The 27,600-nt window shown below is 39.2% G+C and overlaps 2 protein-coding genes across 4 annotated transcripts; one reads left to right on the top strand and one right to left on the bottom strand.

Moving 5' to 3' along the window:
* LOC129266133 (uncharacterized) lies at positions 1 to 16,370 on the bottom strand. Of its 2 annotated transcripts, none has more exons than XM_064103930.1 (5): positions 16,269 to 16,370; positions 9,831 to 10,671; positions 7,932 to 8,609; positions 5,935 to 6,175; positions 1 to 4,884 (listed from the first exon to the last, which is right to left on the bottom strand). In XM_064103930.1, the coding sequence occupies exons 2-5, from the start codon at positions 10,560 to 10,562 to the stop codon at positions 2,780 to 2,782; spliced, it is 3,756 nt and encodes a 1,251-aa protein (XP_063960000.1). In that variant the 5' UTR covers positions 10,563 to 10,671; positions 16,269 to 16,370; the 3' UTR covers positions 1 to 2,779. The 2 variants fall into 2 exon arrangements, with proteins under 2 accessions (XP_063960000.1, XP_063960001.1); XM_064103931.1 differs by having other exon boundaries at positions 16,264 to 16,368.
* Positions 16,357 to 27,600, top strand: LOC129266134 (histone-lysine N-methyltransferase PRDM9-like). Of its 2 annotated transcripts, none has more exons than XM_064103932.1 (5): positions 16,357 to 16,418; positions 19,413 to 19,681; positions 20,430 to 21,067; positions 21,789 to 22,041; positions 23,807 to 27,600. In XM_064103932.1, the coding sequence occupies exons 2-5, from the start codon at positions 19,447 to 19,449 to the stop codon at positions 25,216 to 25,218; spliced, it is 2,538 nt and encodes an 845-aa protein (XP_063960002.1). In that variant the 5' UTR covers positions 16,357 to 16,418; positions 19,413 to 19,446; the 3' UTR covers positions 25,219 to 27,600. The 2 variants fall into 2 exon arrangements, with proteins under 2 accessions (XP_063960002.1, XP_063960003.1); XM_064103933.1 differs by having other exon boundaries at positions 16,360 to 16,508.

The raw sequence follows: 27,600 nt of genomic DNA, 5'->3' as shown, positions 1-27,600 counted from the left end.
TTGAGTAGTTTTAATAGGCAGGCGATTAACGCTTAACACTACAAACATAACACCAACAACAAAGAACGTTTGTCTAATTAAAGGATATGATTGCTTTGCAAACTTTACAAAATGATATTACACGAGGAGCAACGACAAGAATTGTTCAAAGTAAAAAAATATAATAATAATAATATATAGCATTTAGAATGTGCCTTCTATCTCGTTTCCTATTCAGAGGTGTGTACATATATCATACAAATGGCAAAGCAAGGACTACAAGGTACAAAATACATAGAATGTCACATACATATAGGCCTATACATACATACATACACATAAGTACAAAAAATCATAAGTATTGTATCATACATGTAGACCTTATTTTACTTATATTATGCCACTTACAGTATTTTCATCTGATGTCAATCTAATCTCCCATGATCTGGATCTTTATCAAATAGGCATTCTGTGTCCTAAAGGCCCCATCACATCGTTCCCTGCAGGCCATGCATGCAAGGGCAGAAATCTCTCCCCAAAGGTAGGGGGACCAGGGGCTGGAAAATTAGACAAGCAAAAACCAAAAGAAAAAAAGGAAATCACCCCAAAAGTAAGGTCATCTCGTACAAATTTCGATTTTGAATGATGTATTTCTTTCCATCATAAAAGACCGAAAGTAGTAGGGGGGACATTTGATATTGTGTCCCCCTACTATTTTGGGTAGGGGGACGTGTCCCCCCTGGGATTTCCACCCATGTATGCATGTGACCTGTGGGTATCTATTTTTGCTATACCCGCAGGACGCCCGCATTGACTGTATCTCACACAGTTACGCGGAGAAGCGCACGCAAGTCTAATTTGCACGCAGAAAAGTTTGAACGTGCTAAATCTTTGTTGTGGGGGAGTTGCGGGTGATTTCCCGCAATTCACCCAAAAAGGCTTGCACTGACCAATGTGACAGAGCCTATTAAGACACAGATACAGTACATGTATACCTACGGTACTTAGTTCATATATAGCTAGCATACAAAAACGATGTGACCTCTGGTCTTGGAATTCAAATAAAACCAGTATTCTGGTGTGTTCTACCTACATCAAAGAAAAGATTAATCTTTTGTCCAATATCTGCCATGTTATTACGTGGAAACCACAATTCAGAGATTGCGTTCATCTGGCAATTTAAATTTGTGAATTATTTTGCTGAAACAGTCTACACATCATCGTGAATATAAAATGAGCAAGCTGATGTCATTGCCCAATATTTCTTTTGCGATTGTATATCAAGAAAATATGAAATTACAGTGTTTTGAATGAATTACTCCATGTTACTGTCCGAAGAATGTGAAAATAGTATTGATTACCGAATCGGGTGAATGCGTACTTGGCAGGATTAATACGCAGTTACTATGTGCATATACTCAACTGCTTTTTGATACTTGGTATCATATTATTACCCTGGCAGTAGCTGAGCCGCCATATCGGCGCTAAAGTGTCAAGGAATAAATCCTACCGGTTACCCATTCACCCCACCTGGGTAAGTGCAGCACAATGTGGGTAAAGGAAAACATGTCATGGCTGGGATTCGAACCCACGTCCCTCTGATTGAAAGATGAGAATCATAACCACTAGATCATTATTATTATTTAAATGTAAGATCATAATATTTGCAACTCATTTGGTTGCAATAATTTTAATATGAAGATTTTTTTTTATGGGGACATGTCATTAGCTCCCTCAATACATATTCATAATGCCATGCAAACAAATGTTTCACAAAAATGATGCGAAAATTGAAATTTAATATAGAAATTCAAATAACAATTTTTCATATTTTAATGAAATCTGTTTTTGTAATTCAGTTTCACTTTTTTTTAAATAATATTTCAGCCTGACCTATTGAACAAAAACTTCCAATACTTAATACTGATTTACACACTATAGACATTCTGGTATACTGCATTTCAATTAATCAATATCAAGCATTTTATAGTACATGATCTTCAGAAGAATACATGCAAAATATGTAGTTTTTAACCTAAAAAATACTCCAATATATCACAAGATCACATGAAAATAAATCTGTAAACAAAGAATACATGAAAATAAAACAAAATCACACAGGACCTGAGAGAAACATAAATCAGAAATTATTTCAGCACAATCATTCTGAACTTTAAAAAATACAATTATTCAGCTTATAAAAACAATGCAAAATCTAATACTAGGCCTTGCTACTTGGAATGATTTTGACACCTTTCATTTGAAATTATTGCTCACTACTGCATAAGTGGAATAATCGCTCAAAGATCGAAGCATATTTCAGATCAAAATATGCACCATACATGTAAATACAATTACAACTTTTACCCATACAATATTTTGTAAACTACTCTCTATCAGTTCATTAGTGTTTAATGTGAATTGGTAGGTGTTTCAGAAAGCGGTTGGTAACTTACAAGCAACTCTACGAATAACTGGTGATCATTTCTGTTGGTAAGTGATATCCACTGAATCTTCATAGGTGTTGATATAGCGCCTATAGTCACTTGTTACTTCAAACAGCTTTATGAAACACCTATCTGACACCTTCTCATTGTTAATTTCAGTTTAATTACCTGCAATTTATTCATTAAGAGTCTTTGTTACATAATTGATACATACAGTGCGTCCCAGAAAAAAAGAGAGAATTAGAGGTGATTTATCATACCTCAATCACAAATACAATAGACAAATGACTATAATTGTAAAGCTTAGAATCTCCTCTTTCACCTCAATGGTGTGTGTGTGTAACAGTTTTTAATCAAGTGTCTTTGGTGGTATGATGCACAGATTCTCTATCCAACACATCTTCAGGTTTATATTCACCCTTTTTCTTATGTTGTAGCAGATGAGCATTGTGATGGTGACTGAGACTAGAGCACTTCCCACATATATCACAACGGTAGGGTTTCAACTTCTCATGGACGGCTTGCATGTGGCACTGTAGCGAATGCTTGGCGGTGAAAGCATTCCCACAGATCTCACACTTGAATGGGCGGTAGCCGGCATGTCGGCGTTCGTGCTTCTTCAAGTCCCAGCTCGTTGCAAAGCGCTTGTTGCATTGCTTACACGGGTGCTTGAGTTCCACGACCTGGTGGAGTCTCCGTATGTGCGCGTTCACAAACTCGTGCCTCGCGAAGCCCTTCCCGCAGAGAGGGCATTTGAATGGCTTCAGGCCCGTGTGCTCCCCCTGGTGATTCCTCAACGCACTTTCAGACGCGAAGGAACGGGGACACTCTGTGCACTTGAAGATTTTGTCTGTGTTATGTTTCTGCAGGTGGCTCTCGTAGCGGGAACGCTCCATGAACTGCTTTGGACAATGCTGGCACTTGTACCGACACTCGCCCCCGTGCATCTCCTTCTCGTGAACACGCATCATAGAAAAAGAGGAGTACATACTCGAACAATGTCTGCATTTGTATTTCATCTCCGAGTTCTCAAAGTAGTCTGGTCTCTTCCCGAGCATGTCATTGTTAGCAGCACCCACTCTATCTTCCTGTGAAGTACTCTTGTCTACTGCTCTGGACAAATCCCTTGTACACTGTTTCTTGCTTCCGCCCACAGACTCTCCTATACCTTTCATCGCATTATTCCTCTGCAGCGCCCTCTGTTGAGTTCTAACATGATTTTTATCAAGTTCCTTTCCATGTTTTGTCATATGCAATGTTTCTTGATCTCCACTGTCATCACTGACAACAACCACATCATCTCCTCCCTTTCTCGGTATTTCCGCCCGTCCCTCTTCCCTTCTTCTTTTCAGATGGTCAACCTTACGTTCATGAGCATTCCTCATCACGGAATCAACAATCTCATTCGCTGAGAGTTCTCTCTCTTGCATTATCGGTCGAGTTCTTCTCGCATGATCACTCTCAAGTTCTGCTGCACGACCTGTCACCTGATTGTTCCTTTGACTCCCTTCCTCAAAAACATCGACAGCATTCTTTGATTTACCAGTTTTACTCGGCTTTCCGTCCTCCCTTTCTCCCTTGATTGAGTCAATGACATTATCCTTTGTCTTTTCTCTCTGTAGTGCCGTCTTTTGACCTCTACCAGAGTTTCTATTACCATCCTTATTTCCTATTGACCGCCCTGCTCTTTTACCTTCACCCGCATCGACCTCTACGACTCTATTCGCTTTGTCCTTCTGAGGGTGACTAGGATCCGCAATCAAACGATTTCGATACAAAGACTGCAATTGACTTCTTACTTTTTCTCTATAATGCTCGGCTTTGTGATCTTTCAGCTGTTTTTTGTACCTGAACCTCACCCTGCACACATTGCAGGAGTGGTACTTGCCTTTCTTGATGTGCTTAATTGTCTTGTGGGTATCCAGTGAGGCCTGTGATCGGTATATCTTATTACAAAGCTCGCACTGGTACACAGCTTTTTGATGATCCTCATCATTCCTTTCGTGGTTACTCTCAGGGGTATTCGTTTCCTCGCAGTCATCCGTAAGATCATGAAACGCCTTGTGAGCTCTAAGCCTGCCTTCCGTGGGAAATGTCTTAGAACAAATTTTGCAAAGGAACTCTTTCGCTGGTTTGGGGTTAGGCCCCCCATCTGTGTTCCTTTCATGGTTTCCCTTAGGAGGTCGATTCCTGGTAGATGTTCTATCATTCGGATTCTTTGGGTTCACCTGTAAATTCATCTCCTGATCTCTATATACACGGTACATCTTTCCTTCATTCAACAGAGCTTTCTCCAAAGGCTTCTGATTGGTCGCTTTACTTCTGGTCTCCAAGGTAATGAGGGGTCGAAGGTCGGTCGATGATTGCTTGGTTTGGTGAGATAATTTGATGTGCCGGAGCATCAGTTTGGGATTGGTGTAGTGAATCTCACACTTGGGGCAGGAATATGCATTCAAATCTGTAAAGGAGTGATAGCGTTTGAAAAGATGAGGAAAAGTACATCTACATGTAGGACAAAGCTCAAACTGATGCACCTGCATACAATATTAAAAGAATAATAATAATATAGGGTATTTATATTGCGCACATATCCACCTTGTTAGGTGCTCAAGGCGCTCCTATATTACCCGGCTAAGCTAGGCGTTCATAGCGCACACAGCTCTTTAAGGAATTACTTCCTACCGGTACCCATTTACCTCACCTGGGTTGAGTGCAGCACACTGTGGATCAGTTTCTTGCTGAAGGAAATTACGCCATGGCTGGGATTCGAACCCACGACCCTCTGTTTCAAAGTCCGAAGACTAATCCACTGGGCCACAACGCTCCACACAATATATGAATGAATAAATAAATGAATGAATGAATAAGTGAGTGACTGGATGAGAGAGTGAGTGGGTGGGTGGGTGGATGAGTGAATTAAAGAATATCGAATGGCTGACTGACTGAACAAACAAAATATTGAATGAATAAATGAATAGATGAACAATGAATAAATTATCAATGGATGAATGAATGAATATAAAAATGAATGAAAGGAAGATGTAATCTCTTAATCAAATGAACAAATTATGGGATGAAGAAAAGAATAAATGAATGAATAAGTTGTTGAATCAATGGTTGAATGAATAAATGAATAAAAATCTGACGTAAAGAATGGATAGTTTAACATGAAAAAAAACATAGCATTAATTTTTTTAAGCAATAGCCAATAATATTGATATCACTCATATCCTTTGAAAGAATAAAAAATAAATGAATAATCAACAAGCAAAGAATAAAAATATCAACATACGAGGTTACAAGCTACTGTTATAGGTTAATGACATTCCATCTATTAGAAGGTTGATTCCTTCAGTTTCATAGAGCCAACACTTATAGTACTTCATTCTCACAGAATGGCATCATTTTATGATTGGTATCTAGTTCTATGAAACCAGGTCCTGTTTCCCTCATCCTACTGTCATTCAATCATCAGGGCGGTTTCCACCAAACACTCAACATGACAAACCTGTGTGAAATGTGAGATCTTTGAGTTTAGTGTTGAACCCCAAACGTTTTGAATACTCCTCGCTGTAGAACACCCTCAGCTCACTTCCAGGTTCAATGCACTTTGTGGTTCTGAAGTAGATCTCTCCATAGAGTTGTAGAGCTTCGATGTTCTGATCAGAGGGGCTTCGTGTGCATCGGATGTGAGACAGCCAGTCGGAGCCCCCATCAATGTAAAGCAGAGCACTTCCTTTGATGCAGAGCTATGGTAAAAAAATAATAATAACGGCATATTTGTGTAAATGTTAATTTATATATGTACTTAATACTCGCAACTTTGCTGATTTAATTTTAACAATCATAGTTTTACAATGTTATAATTTCAATCAATTTTAATTTTTTTTTGAGATTGTCCAAAATTATTTTTTCTGGCTTTATTTGTTGATTATTTGTCTAGCACTAGAATTGTGATATATCGTAATCTTTTAATAATATACATGTACATTTTTACTTTGTAAATATGATAATATGAGTCTTCGGACTTTTGTCATGTACCATTGTCACAATAAAACCAGAATTGAATTGAATTGAATATTTACCCAGGGTAGCCACTTCATTTCCGAAAACTGTTCTCCCAGCGGGCCCTGCTATTATTTTTACCCCGGCTTTAGCATGGCTACCTTGATCGGGCGCTCGAGCACTCGAGGAATTTCTTCCTACCGGGTACCCATTCACCTCACCTGGGTCGAGTGCAGCACAATGTGGATAAATTTCTTGCCGAAGGAAATGACGCCATGGCTGGGATTCGAACCCACGCCTCTCTGTTTCAAAGTCCGGAGACTAATCCACTGGGCCACAACGCTCCACGTTAAGATAAACATGACATACATGTAACTCTCTCATTTGCATATCAACGTATCGAGCATACAACTGATTTGTGAAAAAGTAAGGGAAACTTTAAGATGTCAAAACTTTATAATAAATCCGAAATTGTTTTATAGCAGTTTGCTTGTTTGATATTTTTTCTGTTATTCAAATCCCCTTTTTGTTCAGGTGGACTCGACCTTAATTACATTTCAATTTGCCAAGAGAGTTACAAAGAGATTCAGATGAAATTTTTGGTGATATACTAGCTTTAATTTTCTCTTTCCATTCAATTCAACATTTTTGCTGGGGTTGACTTGCGCTTTAATTCCCTTAGGAATATGTATTTTATTGTTTTATATTTCTCATGTATTTCTTTGCCATTTAACTAAATTTATTTGTTTTTTTATGGAAATCCTCGGGAACACCCCTCACATAACAATGCATCTCATAATTTGATTGTGAATTTAACCTTTCAGCCTGTGCAGCTGATGATCTTTATAAAACAATAAATAAATAAGCAATAATCAATACCAATGTGATTATTTATCACATTTCTATCTTTGAGGTGTTCTGACAGGTTGCCACTTAGTTCCTTTTACGAAAGTATGGTCAACATAATTCATTACTATATCAAGTTTTTCCATCAAGATGGGAGTCAATTCCATGTTGTTAACTATCCACTGTGTCCATGGCTCTTCTCCCCAGTAACTCATTTCACTGATCAAAAGTTATACCCCTTCAAGATCCTTAAGTTCCTCCTCTTCCAGTTCTCTTGTTACCCCCAAAGGTTCCAAAACCTGGGGATTCACTCATCCTCCAAGTTATGGAATAGCCTCCCTGAAAACATTAAACAGTGCTTGACCTCTGAAACTTTCAAACAATACCTTAAAACATTTCTCTTCAATTCTTCTCATTTTCCTTTATAATTTCCTAAAAAGCGCCTTGAGTACTCTACAGAGTGGATTTGGCGCGATATAAGTCTAATCATTATTGTTATCATTAATTCCTTTTTGGAGACAATCTATTAATTTTTACTAATGATCTGTAACACAAAAGCTCAACAATTGATCACAGAAGACATTTTTATTCCACCAAGGAAATCAATGGTACGATCATATCGCTCATCTCTGTATCACTGCCCCCAAATCTCACCTCCCAAGATGACGGTGATAAACATCCCTCATCCTCTGCTACCAGACAACCATCCAGGGGTCCAAAGGTCTTCTCCGCTGGGATCTTCTCCTCTGCGGTCACTCCGAAGACGATCTTCTGCTTCGAAGCTGACGCCACAATCGGCTTGTCTTCGGCCGTCACTCCAACGATAGCTCTACCCTGATCCGACTGGCCATCGATCAATTTCTCATGGGGTGCTGATTCGTCTTCACCATCGCCGGAGGAGAACTTATACCAGAAGCCTTGAGGCAATGGAGGAACATCCAGGTCTCTGTCTTCATCATCATCATCATCCGTCTCTATCTCATCCAGTTCCCAATCTTGGTAGCTATCATCATCATCGATTTGGTTCTCTTCTTCCTCTTCTTCATCTTCATCAAAGTCATCGATTTCCTCCTCATCATCATCATCATAATCATCTATCTCATAATCATCTTCATCATCCGTTTCTAAATCCCCTATCGTAAACTCCATGCTTTCGTCATCTTCATCATTAATACTGTCAAGTTTGGCAATGTTATTTCCCTTTTTATCCCTCTTCTTCTTCACCTTCTTCTTTTCCACCTCCTCCTCCTCCTTGTCCTCTTCATCCTCCAGCCATCCTCCTCCTTCTTCTTGCTGCGATGAATTGTACCAAGGCCAGTCAGCTTCAGTTTCCTGTTTTAACATCAATGAAGAATAGAACAATTATCATAATGACAACAAGGAAAAATCCAAAGTTCAGAGACATAAAATGAAAGGAATATTTTAAAATTTGAAATGATTCGAAAGCTTGAATCAAGACTTGAAAAAAAAAATAGATAGAGCAGTCTCTGCTTTCCATTTCAATCAGACTTAGATGAATAGATGTCTGCTATGAATCAATCATATCAATTGATGATTGCCGAAATGTTGCAACTAGTGAGTTGTACTTTTAAACTCTTCATAATCATAAGATCACTTGCAGTATTAAACTGAATTCATGTTGTAACTACACTGGAATGTGTTTTTTTTTTCAGTCTTTAAACTGAATTTCCAGTCATTTATTTTTTGTCATAAGAATCCTCCAATCTATCAGTTGAAATAAAACCATTTTGCAGTTTTTCATAGTTCATGGGCCTCAGCGCAGAGGATTGTCCTATGTTCCTGGGTGGGGGGGGGGGGGGGGGCATCTATCGTTGCGTCCCCCACCCCCAAACACGAAAGATAATCCTCTGCAACGATGCCCACGCCTGGTAAGGTGTTTGCTGCTAATTATTAAAGGACAAGTCCACCCCAACAAAAAGTTGATTTGAATAAAAGGAGAAAAATCCAACAAGCAAAACACTGAAAATTTCATCAAAATCGGATGTAAAATAAGAAAGTTATGACATTTTAAAGTTTCGCTAAATTTCACATAACAGTTATATGCACATCCTGGTCAGTATACAACTTGGCAGACGGATGACGTCACTCACTCACTAATACTTTTGTATTTTATTATATGACATATGAAAATTTCTCATTTTCTCCTCCTTGTCAAGTGAAACAAAGTTTTATTTCTCCCTGAACATGTGGAATTACCATTATTTTAACAGTTTATGGTTAAGTTAAGTTGGTCCTTATTGTCAAATCTGTAAAAATTGAAATAATGTATAATTCAAACAATAAAAAACAAAAGAAATAATGAGTGATGGACATCATCGACTCTCTCATTTGCGTATAGCTGAGTTGTGCATTTAATTGTTTTGTGAAAAATAAGGGAAAATTAAAAATGTCATAACTTTCTTATTTTACATCCGATTTCGATGAAATTTGCAGCATTATGTTTGTTTGATTTTTCTCTATCGATTGAAATCAACAATTTTCTGGGGTGGACTAGGCCTTTAATGTTATTGGTTTAATTCTTCATAGTCTCACCATGTTTTGATCATCTCCTTCTCTCTTGACAGGTTCAACATGACTCTGACCAATCACAGCTCCTCCATCACTATTCTTCTTCATTCCTTCCATCGTGGCGTCCGGAGTAACAAACAGCAGCGTGGGCTCCGGCAGGCCAACTGTCCTATTTGTAAGCAGGGAAGTTCCAAAACGGCTGACTACTGGGACAATTTTCATCACACCCTCATTATGTGATTCTTGATGATGGGACTGCAATTGTCCATACTCGCACTGTGTCCTGGGCTCCCTCTGAGGAAGCAGAGCTGGTCCACTGGACACTACTTTTGTTGATGCATTTTCGGTTGAGCCCATGACTCCAACTACAGGGGTATCAACTCCTTTCCCAAGATGTTGACTAATATCATCAATACCACCTGACGAAAGAATGAAAAAAGTTTCTTTGCTACTGGGATCAGTTTGACCTGGGTCTACCGATGCTACAGAGTCGTGCGGTCTTGAAGATTGTCCTGGAAGACCACTATGGGTAGTACCTGGAGCTGACCCTTGCTGTCCTAACCCAGGAGGGGCAAGTAGCATTTGTTTGAGTATCTGGCCTGAGCAACCCTGGCTAGACCAACCTGGTGATCCCTCAGTCGTGCTGGAGCAAGGGTGATCATTGTCAGGCAATTCTTGCTTGATGACAACAGGTAGTAGTTCTTTGGATGAATGATCAGCAGACAGTTTCTGGTGAGGCACTATTGGCTCAGCCATGATTGTGGGTGAAGATTCTGAGCAGGGAATAACTTTTTTAGCTTGGAAGTCATGGATTGCTCGAAGTCTTCCTCAGTGAGTCTATGGAAGTTCCAAACACCTCGTTCATCTGAAAGTAAAAGTATATTTTAAAGGCTGTAAATACAAGTAGTTTACTAATACATGATTTCATTTCATAATCCTGTACTCTTAAGGGGAAAATTTAGCAAAGGAATGATGCCTGAATGGGATTTTATATTTATAGACAAAAATTATTATTTAACAAATAATAAAATTTAATATGTGATTATAAATAATTATTATTATAATTATTTATAATCAAGTTTCAAATTTCATTATTTGTTAAATAATAATTTTTATCTATAAATTGTTCTTCAAAACGGCATTTGTAACATCGCTATTAAATCGACGGTACATCATAACGAAGCGGTTCAAGGGTCAAGCCTATAGTATTTGCTTTGTTTACAAATGGATCGAGGGATCTACACGAGGTCGGTCTGGTAAGAAACCTCTAATTTTTCATCTTTATACTAAGAGTAACACACTTATGACACACGTATGAGGTTCATAACCCAGGGGGGGTACTCGACCAAAAAAGTGGTAGGTATGTGCCGCGGGCGAGACAAAAAATGGGGGCCTTGGAGGCGGGCTTATTGTAAAAAGGAGGGTCCTCGGAACGGGCTTCGGAACTACAGATGTTTGTGAAAACGGGGGTCCTTGGAACGGGTCACCTGCGTGTGAGTGCGTATCCCGGGTGCGTATGCATTCCTATGGAACGGGCATACGTGCATGCAGCTAGCCCGTCGGCACGGGCGCCGGGTGCGCTCGCGCAGAGGCGATGGTCAGACAGCTCTGCGGCCGCTTTTCACCAAAATTGCAGCTCACCGTAGCGGATCAAAGCGGCCGGAACAGCATGACGAAAAACATGCAAAGCTTTGGAACGGTTTTCTTTCTTCTTTTTTCTCGATAAGAATTGGAGCGGCTTTCTTTGTTCTTTTTCTCAATAAGATAAAATGCTATGCCTTGGAATGGAAATTTGAGTGTAAAAATGGGGGCCCCCTCCGCAGCACATACCCACCACGCATATACATGTATACTGACTACTGAGTGCCCCGCCCCCCCCCCCCAGGTTCATACTCATACTAGCTTTATTACCCCAAAATTAAAATAATAAATGTTGGCGAATGATACATCAAATGAAAGGTCTTTGCATAAGAAATGCAACAACAAAAAAGTAAATTAAGAAAATTCGGCCATTCGTTAAGGAGTTATGGGTAATTAAAGATCAAATTTTTAAAACCCATTCTGCCGCATAATTTGATGCCTCAAAATTTTTTGCGATAAACATTTCATGTTTGAAAATTGCTCCACGTCATTCCAAGAATATTTTCCCTCAAGTCTTGCACAACTTTTGAGTCCAAATTTATGATGCTAGGGTATGCGGTTTTTAAATTACGCAACATTTAGTAGTATATGTCAGCAATGTTTTGAAATCGGCCGTGAATAATACGTGTGAGGAAAAAGTTACTGGCCCAAAATCACCAATTTTGAGGATAACCGGAGGGTGGAAACGGAGTGAAATACGGGTGTAGAGTAAGATATTAAGTTATTAATCTTTCTCGTTATATTTGTTTTCTTTAATTTTTACGATAAACATGATTTCCATCCCACCTTTGTGACTCGGTATATCTGAAATGGTTCACGGTCTCGACTCGAGACCCTCGAGGTTCGGGTAGGTGGAGCGTAGTGTAGCGGTAGTGAAGTGGAGTGGAGCCTGCACAAAAATCGCTCGAGGTAGCTTCACACCTGATGATTGCACATGACTTGTTTTGTATACATGCACACACACATGCCACGTGTAGATTACGTGTTCTACCGGCGCCGTGACCATTCATTTCAATTCACCTCATCACTGCACAAGTTCAATGCGACATTCGTTATTCATTAGAGGTACGAACTGTTATAATATTTATCAAACAACCATTTCAAAAGGGTCATTATTAATGCCAGTTCATCCTCGCTCAAACTCAAGAAAAATTATGACTCATTAGTCCGACATCGCCTTGCGTTTTAGATTTGAGGGCGATATGCGACACATTTGTGAAGTTGGAAAATAACCATCGCCCGAAGAAAAAACCTTTTATAGTTCATACATCGGCGTCAAGAAAACGTTGCCTGAGAAATAAAAGATAAATAAAGGCCGAACAAAAATTGAAAATATTCATGAATTATGCAAACAAAAAATCACTTTAAAAAACACAATTTCGTATTTCCAGCACCAAAACAACTTTTCAAACTCGAAATCATGTTCGCAAAGAAAGAAATTTGATGTTTCATCGAATGGCGATGATATGAGAGAGAAAATAAAACCCTGAAGTCAAATCCCGCGAAGCGGCGAAACTCGATATTTTCAAGATGGCAACTTTTTCGGGGATGTACGAGTGACAAGATCGTCTCTGTAAAATAGATTATTATGGACCTCAAAGTACACGATGTAAGTTTTAAATGTAATAATTTTGTATAGTAAAATATTATTTTCCCATGCATGTCTATTTTATTTTATAAAAATTTTGAGTGATTGTAGAAATTATGTTATTGATCTCGCCAATTTAACAGGGTGACAGATACGAGAATGTCTTAAGGTCCAACCGGCTGTGATAGCTACTCATACTCATAGGACATAGATCTCTAGATAAAATAAATAGATACAAACCGATTTCACCCTCATTTCCTAGGGAAATCCATCCGGGTGTATACAAGTAGGTCTCGCACATGCGTCTATGGGAAGGTTTTCAAGGCTCCGTGATGAAAAAGTATGGTAGTGTGACCTTAATTCGCGCGTTACCTAATTTTGCGCACGGGCGAATACCTCAATATCTAATTAATATTTTGAAATACTGATATATCACCAAGAGAGAGAGCGACTTAGAATTACTCAGTATAGCAATTTTCTTGAAGGTAAGGTCTCTATTAATGAAAATATTGGCAAAACATCAGCAAATTTTGTTACCTTTTGCATCCGCTCCGAGAAAATCCGACCTTCTCGACAAGCATCAAGAATTTGCCAGTTTGCAAGCGGAAGTCTCCAAATAAGTAAGTAAAATGTGATACCAACCGAATTTATGGCATTTTAACCTCCATCTGATACAATTACTTTATACTGAATGACCAATTCACCTCGGTCTTCACCAAGGAGGACTCATCACATTTACCAGACCTTGGAGAAAGTCCACATCCTTCAGTTCCTGCCTTTGTTATTGACAGTGAAGGTGTAAGGAAACTTCTTGCCAACCTGAAACCACATACAGCCTGTGGTCCTGACGATCTACCTGCTTAAGGAAGTCTCAAGTGAGATAGCTCCAGCTCTCTCTCTTTTGTTTAACATATCGTTAAAGGAGGGAAAGATACCTCATGCATGGAAAGCAGTCAACGTTGTACCCATCTTCAAGAAGGGCGATAAACACAAGGCAGAGAACTATAGACCTATCTCCCTTACCTCTATCATCTGTAAGGTTGCAGAGCATATCGTACACAGCCAAATCATGCATCACCTGGATACATGCAACCTCCTAACAGACTGTCAGTTTGGCTTTAGAAAGAGACGATCTTGTGAGTCGCAACTGTTATTAACAGTTCATGACCTTGCGACAGGACTCGGAGACAAGCAACAGATCGATGCCATTCTTTTTTACTTTTCAAAGGCCTTCGACCGAGTGCCTCATTAGCGTCTCCTTCTTAAACTGAACCACTATGGAGTTCGAGGTCACTTACTCTCATGGATAAAGGACTTTCTTAAAGGGCGTACACAGCAAGTTATACTTGATGGAAAGATGAGCAACACCACTTCTGTCACATCGGGCATGCCCCAAGGTACAGTCCTCGGTCTGCTTCTGTTCTTGATTTTCATCAATGACCTCCCTGATTGTGTCTCTTCTTCTATCAGGCTATATGCTGATGACGCCCTCCTATACAGATCAATAAACTCCCATGATGACATTGAGTCCCTGCACAGAGATCTAGCCAATGTTCAGGAATGGGAGAGGAAATGGCTCATGTCGTTTAATGCTGTGAGGTGCTGAGGATTTCAAACAAAAGAAATCTCATCATTGGAGCATCTGCTTACTCCATCCATGGAACTGCTCTCCGCACCCTTGATGAAGCGAAGTATCTTGGAGTTATACTTCAACGAAACCTCAGCTGGAAACCCCATATTTACGCCATCTGTAAAAGAGTAACAGCACTCTTGGCTTCCTTTGACACAACTTGAGGAAATGCCCAGCTAGCATAAAGGAGAGAGCGTATAAGACCTACGTTCGTCCAATTGTTGAGTACTCTTCTTCAGTTTGGGACCCTCATACCAAAGAGCTTATCTAAAAGACTGAAATGGTTCAGCGGCGTGCAGCTAGATTTGTAAAAGGAGATTATGACCGACAGAGCAGTGTCACTCAGATGACGAAAAAACTACGGTGGGCCGGTGGCAGTCTCTTCATGAACGACCAGCTCACAACAAAGTCATCATGATGTACAGAATCGTCAATGGTCTAATCGCCATCCCAGCTGCACCACCTTTCCTGTATGCCTCGTCTGAACCAACCAGAGAAATTTGCCTACAATTCAAACAGCATTGTAGAATCCTCTCCTACCAACACAGCTTTTTTCCCAAGTACGGTACCATCTGCTTGTGGAACGTCCTGCCTCCAACAGTTGTTTTGGCTCCTTCAACTGAGTCTTTCAGGAGCCACCTGAAACCACTCACCCTCCGTTAGCTCTCCAGTTGAGATGCATCTTTTTACTTGCACTATAGTATAGTTTAGTTTTGTTCAACTGCACCAAATGTCATGTGTTTTTGTGATTGCGGCCTCAGCCAAGTACGACTATACTCTGTAAAGAGGACTGTACTCAACTGAAGAAGAAGAATTATGTTACCTTTGTCTGCTTGATTTCTTTTCTAAAGGCAAGCCTTAGGCTTAGCCCTTGCAAAACGATCGTGCGCAAATTAAGGTTACGCTTTTTTCTGACATTTTCAGCCGAGCGTGCACTAGTCGATCGCCGTGGAATTTTTAGATCGCGATACCAGCGAAACCCTTGACCTACTTTATAATTCCGTCAAGCGAATTTGACTTTAGGATTGGATCGATCGAATCTTGCCTTCCGTTTGGTATTCATAATTTTGATTAATTTTTTGTGAGCTGTGAGTGTGACTGAGAAATTTTTGATTGATTGATTGATTGATTTTATTCGTCAAGAATATCACAGGAGATTACAATAAAATTGAAGAATACCTTGACAGGATAGCCCATGAAAGCCGAAAGGCTTATTTCCAATGGCAAATGGGGTCCTAAAAATCAACTTCATGATTTTTGAAAAGTGCGCAAATTATGGTCACCCCATCATATATGTAAAAATATTTACAAATATCACCACGGAGTCCTCAACTTGCTCAAGCCTTCAAGGCTAATCAAGTTTCGATCCAGCAGCGGCGCGGCGGCCCTCGGCCTGCCCAGTCAGTGCGATCCCACCACAGGCACAGGTAGGCGTCGGGGAGAGGAGTCGCGCATGCATTGAGCCTTGAGTTGAGGGCTCACTCAGTCACAATCACAACACACAACAAGCTCATTTCGCTCCGTTCTCAAGTTCGCAGGCAATCAAGCTTATTTTATTTTTTTTCATTGGATAACAAATGACTGAAATTTTCACGTACGTTACCTTATCTCTTCTTTGATTTGCGTGAGATGTCCAAAACAAAGAAAAAATGCTGACCCAACACTGAACAGTGTCCTTTTTTCTGTAGCAACGCATGCGCAGTGCAAGCTGCTTAACCGAGAGAGAAAGGACACTGTCAAGTGAAGAGAAATAGTTAAGTTTATACAATATTTGTTGCTAAAAATGGACGTAATTTCAAGAATCTCTGCAGAAATAGACATTAGTATCATTGTGATCATTTTTGTGAGTTGAAATCCTCTGCAAGGCTATTTTAAATTGCAGAAATTGAGTTGGGCGCAGTCAGATTGGATTTGAATGTTCCCACATGTGTAAAATTGTGTTTGTGAATTGTGTGACAAACTTGCAATTGCATTGGCTTGCCTTTGCCATAGGCTAGCATAGCCATAAATAGGCTATGCTATATGCTATGGCATTAGCGGCCATACGATCTAACAAGTATTATATCCCTTACTTAAGATTGTTGTATTGAGAGTGTACACAAGGAGAAAAAGAATAGTTTTACTACGAAAAACGTTTGCCATGATTCATGAAATTGAAATAGGCCTAGGGCCTAGTTCATTTTCCTTGCTGACGTCATGCATAGTCCATTTTTTCCCTAGGGAAAAAGTGAACTATACGTTTTTTGACCCCGCCCCCTACTCGATTCGCGAACTGTGCGGCGCGATGCGAGCAGAGCGCTGCTCAGCCCAACGGTACTCTCTACTGCATGCCACGGGAAACTTTCGGCGAGCTGCACTAACCATTAAACCAGGTGCGCTCGCTGAACAGACGATCAATACGGCAAGGCTTATTGTTTTCTCAACTTCTCAACGATTGTTCCATCATCGACTTATTAAAAATCGTTTTGCTGTAAAAGTCTGGTATCAACGAAGAATATCGTATGAAGAATACATATGAGTGGAAGGGACATAAAACAAATATACAATGACCCATTCTCGGAACTGGCTAAAACTATTTGCACTCAGGAACATCACATAGTACTATTCTCCCTCGGGCCAATGGCCCTCGGGAGAATAGTATTATATGATGTTCCTTCGATGCGAATAGTTTTAGCCAGATCCTCGAGTGTCATTGTATATTTGTATACTAACAGTAACACTCAGACTTAGTTAGACTGTTTTTCTCTGTACCTATTCCCCTAGCCTAGGGTAGTAATCAAACTGTAGTGTAAAACAAGTAGACTATTATTTTATGTTTTCATGGAAGAAAAATATAAATTGAAGTAAGATTAAAAAAAAAAAAAATACATGATAAAATTGAATTTTTAGTAAATTTAGATGATAGATCTATCCATTGTTATGTAGCTTGTTTTGTAGTGTAACTGTTGGTTTTAGTCTGGTTTGACTTTGAGTAAAAATAAATTAAAATTTAAGAGAAAGATGAAGAATATGAAGAAGACAAGTAAGCTAAGGAGACATTAACAATGAAGATAAGACAACAAAAAAGAAGACAAATAATATTAAAAAGAGGACAATGAAGGCGACAAAGCAAAGAAGAAGAGATAGTAGTCTTGAGCCCTCCATGATGTTTTTAAAAAATATATTGACATATATACTTCTTCATCATGGAGTCTTGACACTTTTCCTATAGACGCATAAGAGACTGACCAAAACAAAGATGGATTTCCCTAGGAAATCCATCTTTTAAGATAAAAATCACGTAAATGGTGGTGATTTTATTTATTTTTACACCTTCCTACGCCTAATGCGTATGAAGGTTTCAAAAATTGGTTAATAAAAATGTTAAAAATTGAAGGTTTCTTACCATACTGATCTCATGAAGATCCCTCGATCCGTTTGTCAACAAAGCAAATACAATAGGTCTGACCCTTGAACCGCTTCGTTATGACGTAGCTACGATTAACGATGTTACAAAATGCCGTTTTGAAGAATAATTTATAGATAAAAATTATTATTTAACAAATACTAAAATTTAATACGTGATTATAAATTATTATTATAATAATAATAATTATAATAATACACGAGATCAGTCTGGTAAGAAACATTTTTATTAACCAATTTTTGAAACCTTCTTACGCATTAGGCGTAAGAAGGTGTAAAAATGAATAAATATCACCACCATTTACATGATTTTTATCTTAAAAGATGGATTTCCTAGGGAAATCCATCTTTGTTTTGGTCAGTCTCTTTTGCGTCTATGGAAAGAGTGTCAAGACTCCATGATGAAGAAGTATATATGTCAAAAACATCATCATGGAGTCCTCAAGACTAAGGAGAGAGAGGGGTGGGTGGCTTATCATTGAGTCTGTATATACTGAAGCTGCCGGCTGCCTATAGCTATAGATCTGTTTGTATATGATACTTATATACCTGTTGCGCCTTCTGTATCTTTTTTGAAAAGCATTTTATTTATTTATTCATTTGTTTATTTATATTTATTTATCTATTTTTTTGATCTATTTAAAGGTCAAGTCCACCCCAGAAAAATGTTGATTTGAATAAATAGAGAAAAATCAAACAAACATGAAAATTTCATCAAAATCGGATGTAAAATAAAAAAGTTATGGCATTTTGAAGTTTCGCCTATTTTTCACAAAACAGTGATATGCACAACTCAGTGACATGCAAATGGGTCAGTCGATGATGTCCATCACTCACTATTTCTTTTGTTTTTTATTGTTTTAATAATAAATACAATTTTTTACATATTCGACAATAAGGACCAACTTGACTGAACCATATAGTATTTAACCATCCAAATTCCACATGTTCAGGGAAGAATTAATCATTGTTTCCCTTGACAATGAGGAGAAAATTAGCATAATTCATATTTCATATAATAAAATACAAAAGAAATAGTGAGTGGATGATGTCATCAGTCTCCTCATTTGCATACCAGCCAGGATGTGCATATAACTGTTTTGTGAAATTAAGCAAAACTTTAAAATGTCATAACTTTCTTATTTTACATCCGATTTTGATGAAATTTTCAGTGTTAGGCTTGTTGGATTTTTCTCTTTTTATTCCAATCAACTTTTTATTGGGGTGGACTTGTCCTGTAAGTTACATAGAGGGTGTAGGCCTCTATCTATTTTACTTATTTTTCATGTATTTATTTATTTATTTATTAATATTTATTTTTGTATTCATTCATTCATTTCAGAGCTTGGTGTACATGTTGAGGTGAGGGAAGAGAAATGGATCCTAACTACAGAGAGAGTTGTCGCGAGGGATACTTCACTGGAGGAGAGCGAGATGATACAAGACAGCATCAGATGCCGCACTTCACGCACCAGCTGCCCTATCACTCGAACCTTGTCTCTTCGCTGCAGCAACCAGCAATTGTCTTGGAGCAGTCGGATATTCAGAGGAACAGGGAAGAGTTCTCTGGTAGCCATGCCAACCCTTCCATGCTTAGATCCATATACTCAGGTTAGTATCTTCAATTCAAGTTGATTCATGACTACTGTAGATTCCCCAAAATAAAAAATAATAATGACAGTGAATTGATGATATGTTTATTTCCGCCTGTTATGGTACCAACGATTATGGTGCAGGGCTCAAATTAAGAAGGGCATGACCAAATTTTAATAGGGAACTTAAAGGATAGGGAAGGTGGTACTCACTTTAGAGGCATCCAAGGCTGTTAAGAAGGGGCATCAATAGTAAAATGTACTTCTCAATGTTTCACTTGCACTGGATTACCACAGGTCAGCAAGGCCTCTTGCTAAAAGGGCACATATTTTGGCCTAGGTGTACAAATATTAGGAAGAGCATCAAGGCCATTCTTAGGGCATCGGAGGCCTCGGCTTTCCTTGGGTTAATTAAAGCCCTGTTGTTGGTAGTGGCAATGATGGCGATCCATATCCATATCCCAATGATTTTGGTTTTGATCATGATAAAAGAGATGATGACTATGATGTTGATGATGATCATGATGATGATAACACTTAATGAGATAATGAATGTAAATTATGCTTTATTCCTGTCAGCCCTCATTTTGTATTCTCTTTCCCATTAGCGCTGTCTAACGCAGAGGAAAGTGCTAACACTTTTGTGTGATTGACCAGTGTTTTAAATGCTCTCTTTCTCTCATGTGTTTCTGCTCTCTCTCGCTCTCTCACTCTCACTATCTATTTATCCTTTGCTCTTTCTGTATCATTCTCCTTTTGTTTCTTAGGTTCAGGGTCAGTACTACCAAGCCCTAACATTCTCCTGCAATCAACCAACCACTTCGCATCATCCAACAACCAGCATCCTCAACACCCGCAACACCATCATCACCAACAGCAACTCAACCGCCTGCAACCAACAACTCGGCCCCACTTCATTCCTCCCAGCACAACTCACCTAGCCGGCCCTAACCTTGCCGTCGATGCGACCGTCGCACAGCATGTCGACCCTGGTATCGAGAGACCGGAGACTTCCCGAGACTCCCTCGATGCTACCTTGAACGAACCCTTGGAGTTGTCCACTCCCAGACAACACCAGGACACCTCGTCAAAGACTCTCATGAAAGACAAGGGTGTAGTCCCACCGAAGCCTCCCAACCCCATCCTCCAACCGAAGCATCTTAACCTCATGCCTACGCCCCAACCCAAAAGCCTCTTGCCACCTCTCCGGAGAAGGGACAGAGTTCAACCCAGGTCGGGCGGTCAGCTTCCAGAGTTCCTCGCCTTCAAGTATCTTCGTAACGAGAAAGAGAATATAGTTGGAGTTGTGGCCAAAGATAATGTCGATGAAGGCATGGAGTTTGGACCGTACAATGGCAATTTCCTGGATGAAGAGATAGGGTCTACTAAAGAATCAACGTGGGAGGTAGGGAATATCAGTCCTGCATTCTGATTGGCTCTTGGTCAGTGTTTTGAAAAGAATGCACATGTAACGGATATCTTGATTGGCCCTTGGCATTTATTGCTTGATTGCACAACTTTGTGTTTTACAGTGCCCTGCTGTTGTCCCTCTGCTTTAAAAGTTAAATCACCTAAGCTCTTTGCTAACAAAAAACAAATGTCATCTGGAAGTGCCAGTATTATTTCCTAAAGGCCTGGTCCCACTGGCCAACGGGCGCAAAACGTAGTCATAACAGGTACAGCAGACATGCAAAGTTTTGAGGTGGCTCCATCCGTTTTCATCCTCTCCAGACAATGGAAAAAATGGGCGAACAATGAAATCACAGTAGATAGATGCATGACGGATATAGAGCATATGAAACACGTATGCAAAGAGTACACGACGGATACATAACGTTGTCAAACAGATGGCAAGGTTCTTTTCCGTTATACATCCTCTCTGCATCCGTTGGTGCAGTGGGACCAAGCCTTAAAATCAGTCAGTTAATGAATTCTTCACTGTGTTAAAAACAGTCCTCCATCTGCAATCAACTACATAATCTCCTAAATAGTTATTCAATGAACTACATGTACATAATCCACTATACAAGTACGGCAATACTCCACAGCAGGGATGTTCTCTAATGGCAGAAGAAGATGATGATAATTTTGTTCTATTAAAAAATTTCTTCTTTCTCTTTCTCTAGCTCTGCACCGGGGGTAAAGTCTTCCTCTACATGGATGGTAAGAAGAAGGACCAACTAATCTGGATGTCCTACGTTCAGAGCGCTCGTAACGAACAAGAACAGAACCTAGAAGCATGCCAATACTACGGACAAATCTACTTCAGAACTACAAAGTGCATTGAACCAGGAAGTGAACTTAGAGTGTTCTACAGTAAAGAGTATTCAGAGTCCATCGGGTTTAAGAGCGCTCTCAAAGACTTGGATTATCACGAGGGTAAGCAAATTTGAAAGTTCGAACAGGGGAGTGTTTCATGAAACATAAGTTCGTGATTTTAACTGAAAGCTGTTTTAGCTAGGCCATTACATCCTTCCATCCGATTGGCTCAGAGCAAATAAGAAAGACAGTGAAAATTGCTGTCTATCTGCTTCGTGAAACACTCTCTAGGAGACCAGGGGGGTGTTTCACAAAGATTGAAGTATGACTTAAGTCGCACTTAAATGCTGATGCATACATGATATGCAACGCGCAATCTTATTGATAGATACACAGTAGTGCGCGTCCTTATGACACGATCTGACCAATGTGGTCAAGCCTTTCATACCGTACACAACTTGGTATTTAAATGACTCTAAGTCATACTTAAATCTTTGTGAAACACCCCCCAGGACTATTCTGCCCTACTTTAATAGGCTAAAGGAAGCAAGTAGCATATTAACCCAGGTTGGGATATTATTATGTTTATAGTTTACAAATTGCCTTCTTCTTCCATGCCCCCCCCCCCAAGAAAAAAATGATCCTTTTATCAGACAAAGAGTACCGAAGTGTGACGTCAGTTGCCATGGTGTCATGGCGAGCTGGTTCTAAACAGAGTTGCAGCTGACAATCGTCTGTACACATTTGTATTTGCGAAAAATAGGATGCAAGCGATCAAGTTCCGACAGCAGCCATTTTCTCCTATGAGAAACGCTTTCATTCGGCGGGTTCATTTGTTTAGAACCAAGCCTCCATGACACCATGGCAACTAACGTCATCGCTTCGGTACTCTATGGTTGGTTAACCTTAATGCATAATATAATAATAATAATAATAATACATGAGATTTATATAGCGCCATTATCCACTTTGTTGAAATGCTCAAGGCGCTTGAAAAAGAGGAGCTAGAATTATAATTTAATGTAAGAAACAAGTGAACTAGAACAAGAAAAATACAAGTTGAAATAGATAAATGAATGCCTGTCTTCAGAATGCAGTGTTAAACAAGTAGGTTTTTAAGTTAGTTTTAAAAGATGAAGTAGTATTGGAATTCCTCAAGACCAAAGGAAGGGAATTCCATAGATACCAATATATTGGTATCTACGTATGTAAATGAGAGACGTTTTAACAGGAAATTTTGTTCCCTGCTTTCCTCGTCAAAGTAGGTAAGTTCTTGTTATATAATTCCACTTTCGAGCTGATTTATCTGACCAGATTCTTTCATGTTGTGGCTGTTGCATTTCCTCTATGACTTTGTTTGAAATTACTGAAAAGTGTTCACAGTTGCAGTTGATTGTTAAAAGGGGTTGAAGTGTAGAAAGAGCATATCTGTCTCATGTCTAAAAAACAATGAAAGCACCTATTAAAGTTATCATCATCACAGCTAAGTTATTGTCATTATTGTGGCATTCTTATACCAATTTTATTGTAGCAATTAACTGAATTTATTTAGGGTCATGCTAGAGATACTCTCAATTGTAGTATTAGGAGGCTGCACCCTACAAGCTCTACTATTTTAGCAGCCTCCTCCATTCCCAACCTGTTTTATATGTTAATATGATTATCTTGTCTTATGAAGGAGTTTGCCACAATGTTGATAAGATGTGAATTGTCTCATGAGGTATGAGTCATTCAAAGTTGTCAGGGCATGGCGACTTTATTTTCGAGAACTGGGATAGGACATCAAGTATAGATTATCTAAGACTCTTAAGGTCTCATGAATAACTTAATATGAGATCTTTCACTCATTACTCTGTCATTATTATTATTTTTTTTTTCGTTGCAGAAGATGACTATTTTCAGTGTAACTCCTGTGAGAGCCAATTCCCGACAGCCAAACGAATGTTCCGTCACATGAAGTTTGATCATGAACAAGACTCTAGTGATGACCTACGACCCGTGATTACATGGAAGGTCAAATGTAAGACAGAATGCACAAAGTCAGAGGAGTTACCTTCTTCAGGATTTAAGGATATTGAGACGGAACCCACAGAGGGATCGTCACAGGTTTATTCCCCAGGTCAGTTCATCTGTACGATCTGTGGCAAGAAGTTTCCTACGGAAGGCCGTCTTGAAGCTCATTCCATGTTTCATGAATTCAGTGAAGAGCACACGTGCATCATCTGCGGAGAGAAGCAACGCAACTCCAGGGCTCTCACCAAACATATGGCCAAGCACGAGACGGTCGTCCATAAGTGCCGCAAGTGTGACAAGTCGTACAAGTGCAGAAACAGCTTGCTCCGTCACAACCGGGAGGCCCATGTCCTGGGTCGGAAGCAGGAGAAGGGGAGTTTGAAAGACGAACAAACCCACAAGGAATACAACAAAGATGCAGATACTGTATGGAAGAAGAAGAAATACAGGAAAACTCCAAAGACAGAGCCCAATCCTGGTTTGCCAGCCGAGGTTCCGGGAGAGACTAAGGTTACCAATGACAGTAATCCAGGTACAAAGGCTGCTCCAAGAAAGAGAGTTCCAAAGGCTAAACCAACTCCTGAAGAACCTAAAGATATGCTGGGAAAGACAGTAACATACTACAATAGACCTAGACCTTTCAAGTGTAGGCATTGTCCACGGCGATACAGGTCCAAGACCGCAGTCTTGGAGCATGAGAGGGAAGTCCATGAAAACAAAGGAACTTATAAGTGTAACCTGTGCCCTCGTGTCTTCGTGAAAGAGAGCAATTTCTTTCAACACTACCAGAGTCACGAGCAGAACCGTCTCTACCGCTGTTCACTCTGTCCGCGTGCCTTTGCATCAGATAGTGCCCTCGCCAACCATCAAGGGGAACACACAGGCCTCAAACCGTTCAAATGCGAGATTTGCGGAAAGGGATTCCGGATCCGCAAGTGGGTGTGTGCTCATAAACGCAGGATGCATCAGACGAGAGAGCTGCGCTTCTTCTGCTCCTTCTGCAACAAAGGCTTCACGGACAAAGGTCCGCTCCAGAAGCACGAGCTACGTCATAAGGGTATCCGACCGTTTGTCTGTATGATATGTGGCAAGGGGTTCGGAGTGAAGTATGTTCTTGAGGTCCACATGCAGAGTGTACACGCCGAGGAGAAGAAGTATGAATGTGAAGTGTGCGGTAAGAAGTTTTCATTGAACCAACACTACGTGACTCATATATTTAAACATAGAGCACAAGGAGAAGATATTCCTGGATTGGCCTCAGCCCAGGAAGAGCAGGAGAATTGAATAGCTCCTCCTTTGAGTGGTATTGTCAGAGAAATTCAAATGCAACTCTTTCTGCAACATAACCCAGGGCTGCGTCTTACAGAGGGTTGCGAGTTATCCGGTCAATCACATCTATGGAAAGGCAGCAACGTCAACATCTATTATGAATGTTCAAAATATTTTCTAACTCTGATGTATTTTCATCAATCATTGTTTACTTGAAAAATTCTGTGTGCTTCTCTTTGTTTATAAATAACAGTGCGCAAATTCGATGTTGGAAAAGTTATGACATTTGGATTTCCATAGAGTTGAGATTGATTGGATCAATCGTAACCCTTTGTAATACGCGACCCAGGTTTGACAGATCCTAGACAACCTTGCCATTCATACATTCTAATTATTGTAAATGATAATAATCAAACTTCTAGTATCTAGTGTATGATATTTGTAGTCACATCAATTCAGCATCTCTGTTTACAAATGTGCAAATCCATGATTTATCCGTAAATTCGAATATCTGTCATTTGTTGCCCCTCCCAAATCAATTTGTATTTTTGAATAGGTAGTGCTTCCTCCTTGTGTATTGATATAAATTGTAAAAAATGCAATTTTAAAAGTACAAGAAAGATTTATTTTTTTTACATGCTATGTATTTATCTGTATGGTATACAGTTTGCAATTTAAGAAATCATGTTAATTGAGAATTTAACTAATGCTTTGAGCAGCCTCGTAATGCAAATTCATTTAAACAACTCGTGGAGCCTGAACCAAAAAAAAAATTGATAATAGAAAATACAGATTGAAATCTTTTCATGAAATTGTTATAAGACAAAAATTTACTATTTTAGCCACCCAATTTGAATTAGTTGATGTAATTTCCAGAACACCATAGGGCTAAATACATTTGGTCCTCTATTATATTTTGGTGTTTCTATTATGTAATGATCTATTTCACCATGTGTATGGATTCTGTAAAGCACATCAGCACAAGCTGTTAGTTATGAAAGGATCTTTGTTATAGCTACTGGTATTATCAATGTTTACAAATGTGAATCAAAGAAAATAATGGGAGAGTTCCCCCCCCCCCCCCTTCCTCCTGTATTGTCATTTCATTTTCTTCAAAAAGACGTTTTACTGTATCAAAGTTTATAGATTGCTTTTCTTGCCACATATTTAGATCCAAATATTTCATGTGCCAAATTTACATGTAAAACTCATCATTTTTTTCAGTGGCTGGATCGATAATGCAACGTATTTCTTTTATAGTATCATATTGAAAAAGCATTATGTACTTTGTCATTGTGTTGTTTTATGATGAAAAATATCCTTGCTATGAGCCCATCTTGCTTGAATTTTTTTAGGCAGATTAATATTCCATTTGTTTTTAAATGATTCTGACATCTGTTAAATTGCATTTTTTATTAAAATATGTATTTTTAATCTTACCCTATTTTCATCGGACTGCAGTAATTGTGCAAATGACAGCTCTATTTATTACAAAACAGTATCCTGTATTTAATACTAAAAAGGTTCATCTGATTGGTGTGTAGACATGAGAAAACGTTCTGGATTTTAAAGTCAGTCACATACCTGTTTTTTTTTCCGTCAGACAAAGGTCTGATGAAGCTTGCAGCCTTGCAAGCAAAAGCCCAGGGGGGGGGGCAGTCAAATATATTGCAGTACACACGCGTGACCAATAAAACACGTTTAAAGGAGTGTTTTTTCAGTTTTCAACGCGGGCCACGCGCGCACTCGTTAAGGGTATCAAAAACACATATTTTCAAAAAAGGGTAGTTTTGAAAGACTGGTCAATGGTCAGTCGCAGGGTCAAACGTATTTAGGGTATGTTTTTTTCCCCCCAAGCTTTTCCCCCGGGGTCATATTCTGGCGACAACTTGTTTAGGGGCAAAAATGTGTAAATAAAGCCTGCGAAAAACTTGTTTAGGGGGTTATTTTGCACACAGAGAAAAACTCGTTTAGGGGGTGTATGGAAATAATTTGGCCACGCGTGTGCACAGCAATACATTTGACTGGCCCCGCCGGGGCAAAAGCTTACCCAAAACAGGTAAATTTATGTGACTGTGTAATAAAAAACCTTTTCTTAAGTGTCCTGTAATGTGTATTCAAAGCAAATTTGAATTTGCTAATTAGAAGGATTGTAATATCATTGGTGCTGATGCATTTGCTTCACTGATCCTTGTCCTATTAAGGGTTAGTTTAATGCTAAATGCTAATTTAAGAAAATTACAATGAAATGTATTCATTCACTGAGTAGATTGATATCATTGAGCTTTTTAGAAGATATCATTGTAATATGTTTTCATATTTAAGATAGTCTCGTGATCAGTTTAGATGTACATTTATGTCCTCTTGAATAAAAATTTCTACATGTATGTAATACAA

This window comes from Lytechinus pictus, chromosome 8 (assembly GCF_037042905.1).
Source record: "Lytechinus pictus isolate F3 Inbred chromosome 8, Lp3.0, whole genome shotgun sequence".
NCBI classification, from domain to species: Eukaryota; Metazoa; Echinodermata; class Echinoidea; order Temnopleuroida; family Toxopneustidae; genus Lytechinus; species Lytechinus pictus.
This window is presented reverse-complemented; position numbering and strand designations above follow the sequence as displayed.

Coding starts and splice junctions, on each gene's coding strand:
- LOC129266134 (XM_064103932.1), top strand. CDS start 19,447: ATGGATCCTAACTACAGAGAGAGTTGTCGCGAGGGATACTTCACTGGA. Junction 21,068..21,788: donor CTAAAGAATCAACGTGGGAG/GTAGGGAATATC, acceptor CTCTTTCTCTAG/CTCTGCACCGGGGGTAAAGT. Junction 22,042..23,806: donor AGACTTGGATTATCACGAGG/GTAAGCAAATTT, acceptor TTTTCGTTGCAG/AAGATGACTATTTTCAGTGT.
- LOC129266133 (XM_064103930.1), bottom strand. CDS start 10,562: ATGGCTGAGCCAATAGTGCCTCACCAGAAACTGTCTGCTGATCATTCA. Junction 6,176..7,931: donor TATCACCGTCATCTTGGGAG/GTGAGATTTGGG, acceptor TTTTTACCATAG/CTCTGCATCAAAGGAAGTGC. Junction 4,885..5,934: donor AGATCTCACATTTCACACAG/GTTTGTCATGTT, acceptor ACTCCTTTACAG/ATTTGAATGCATATTCCTGC.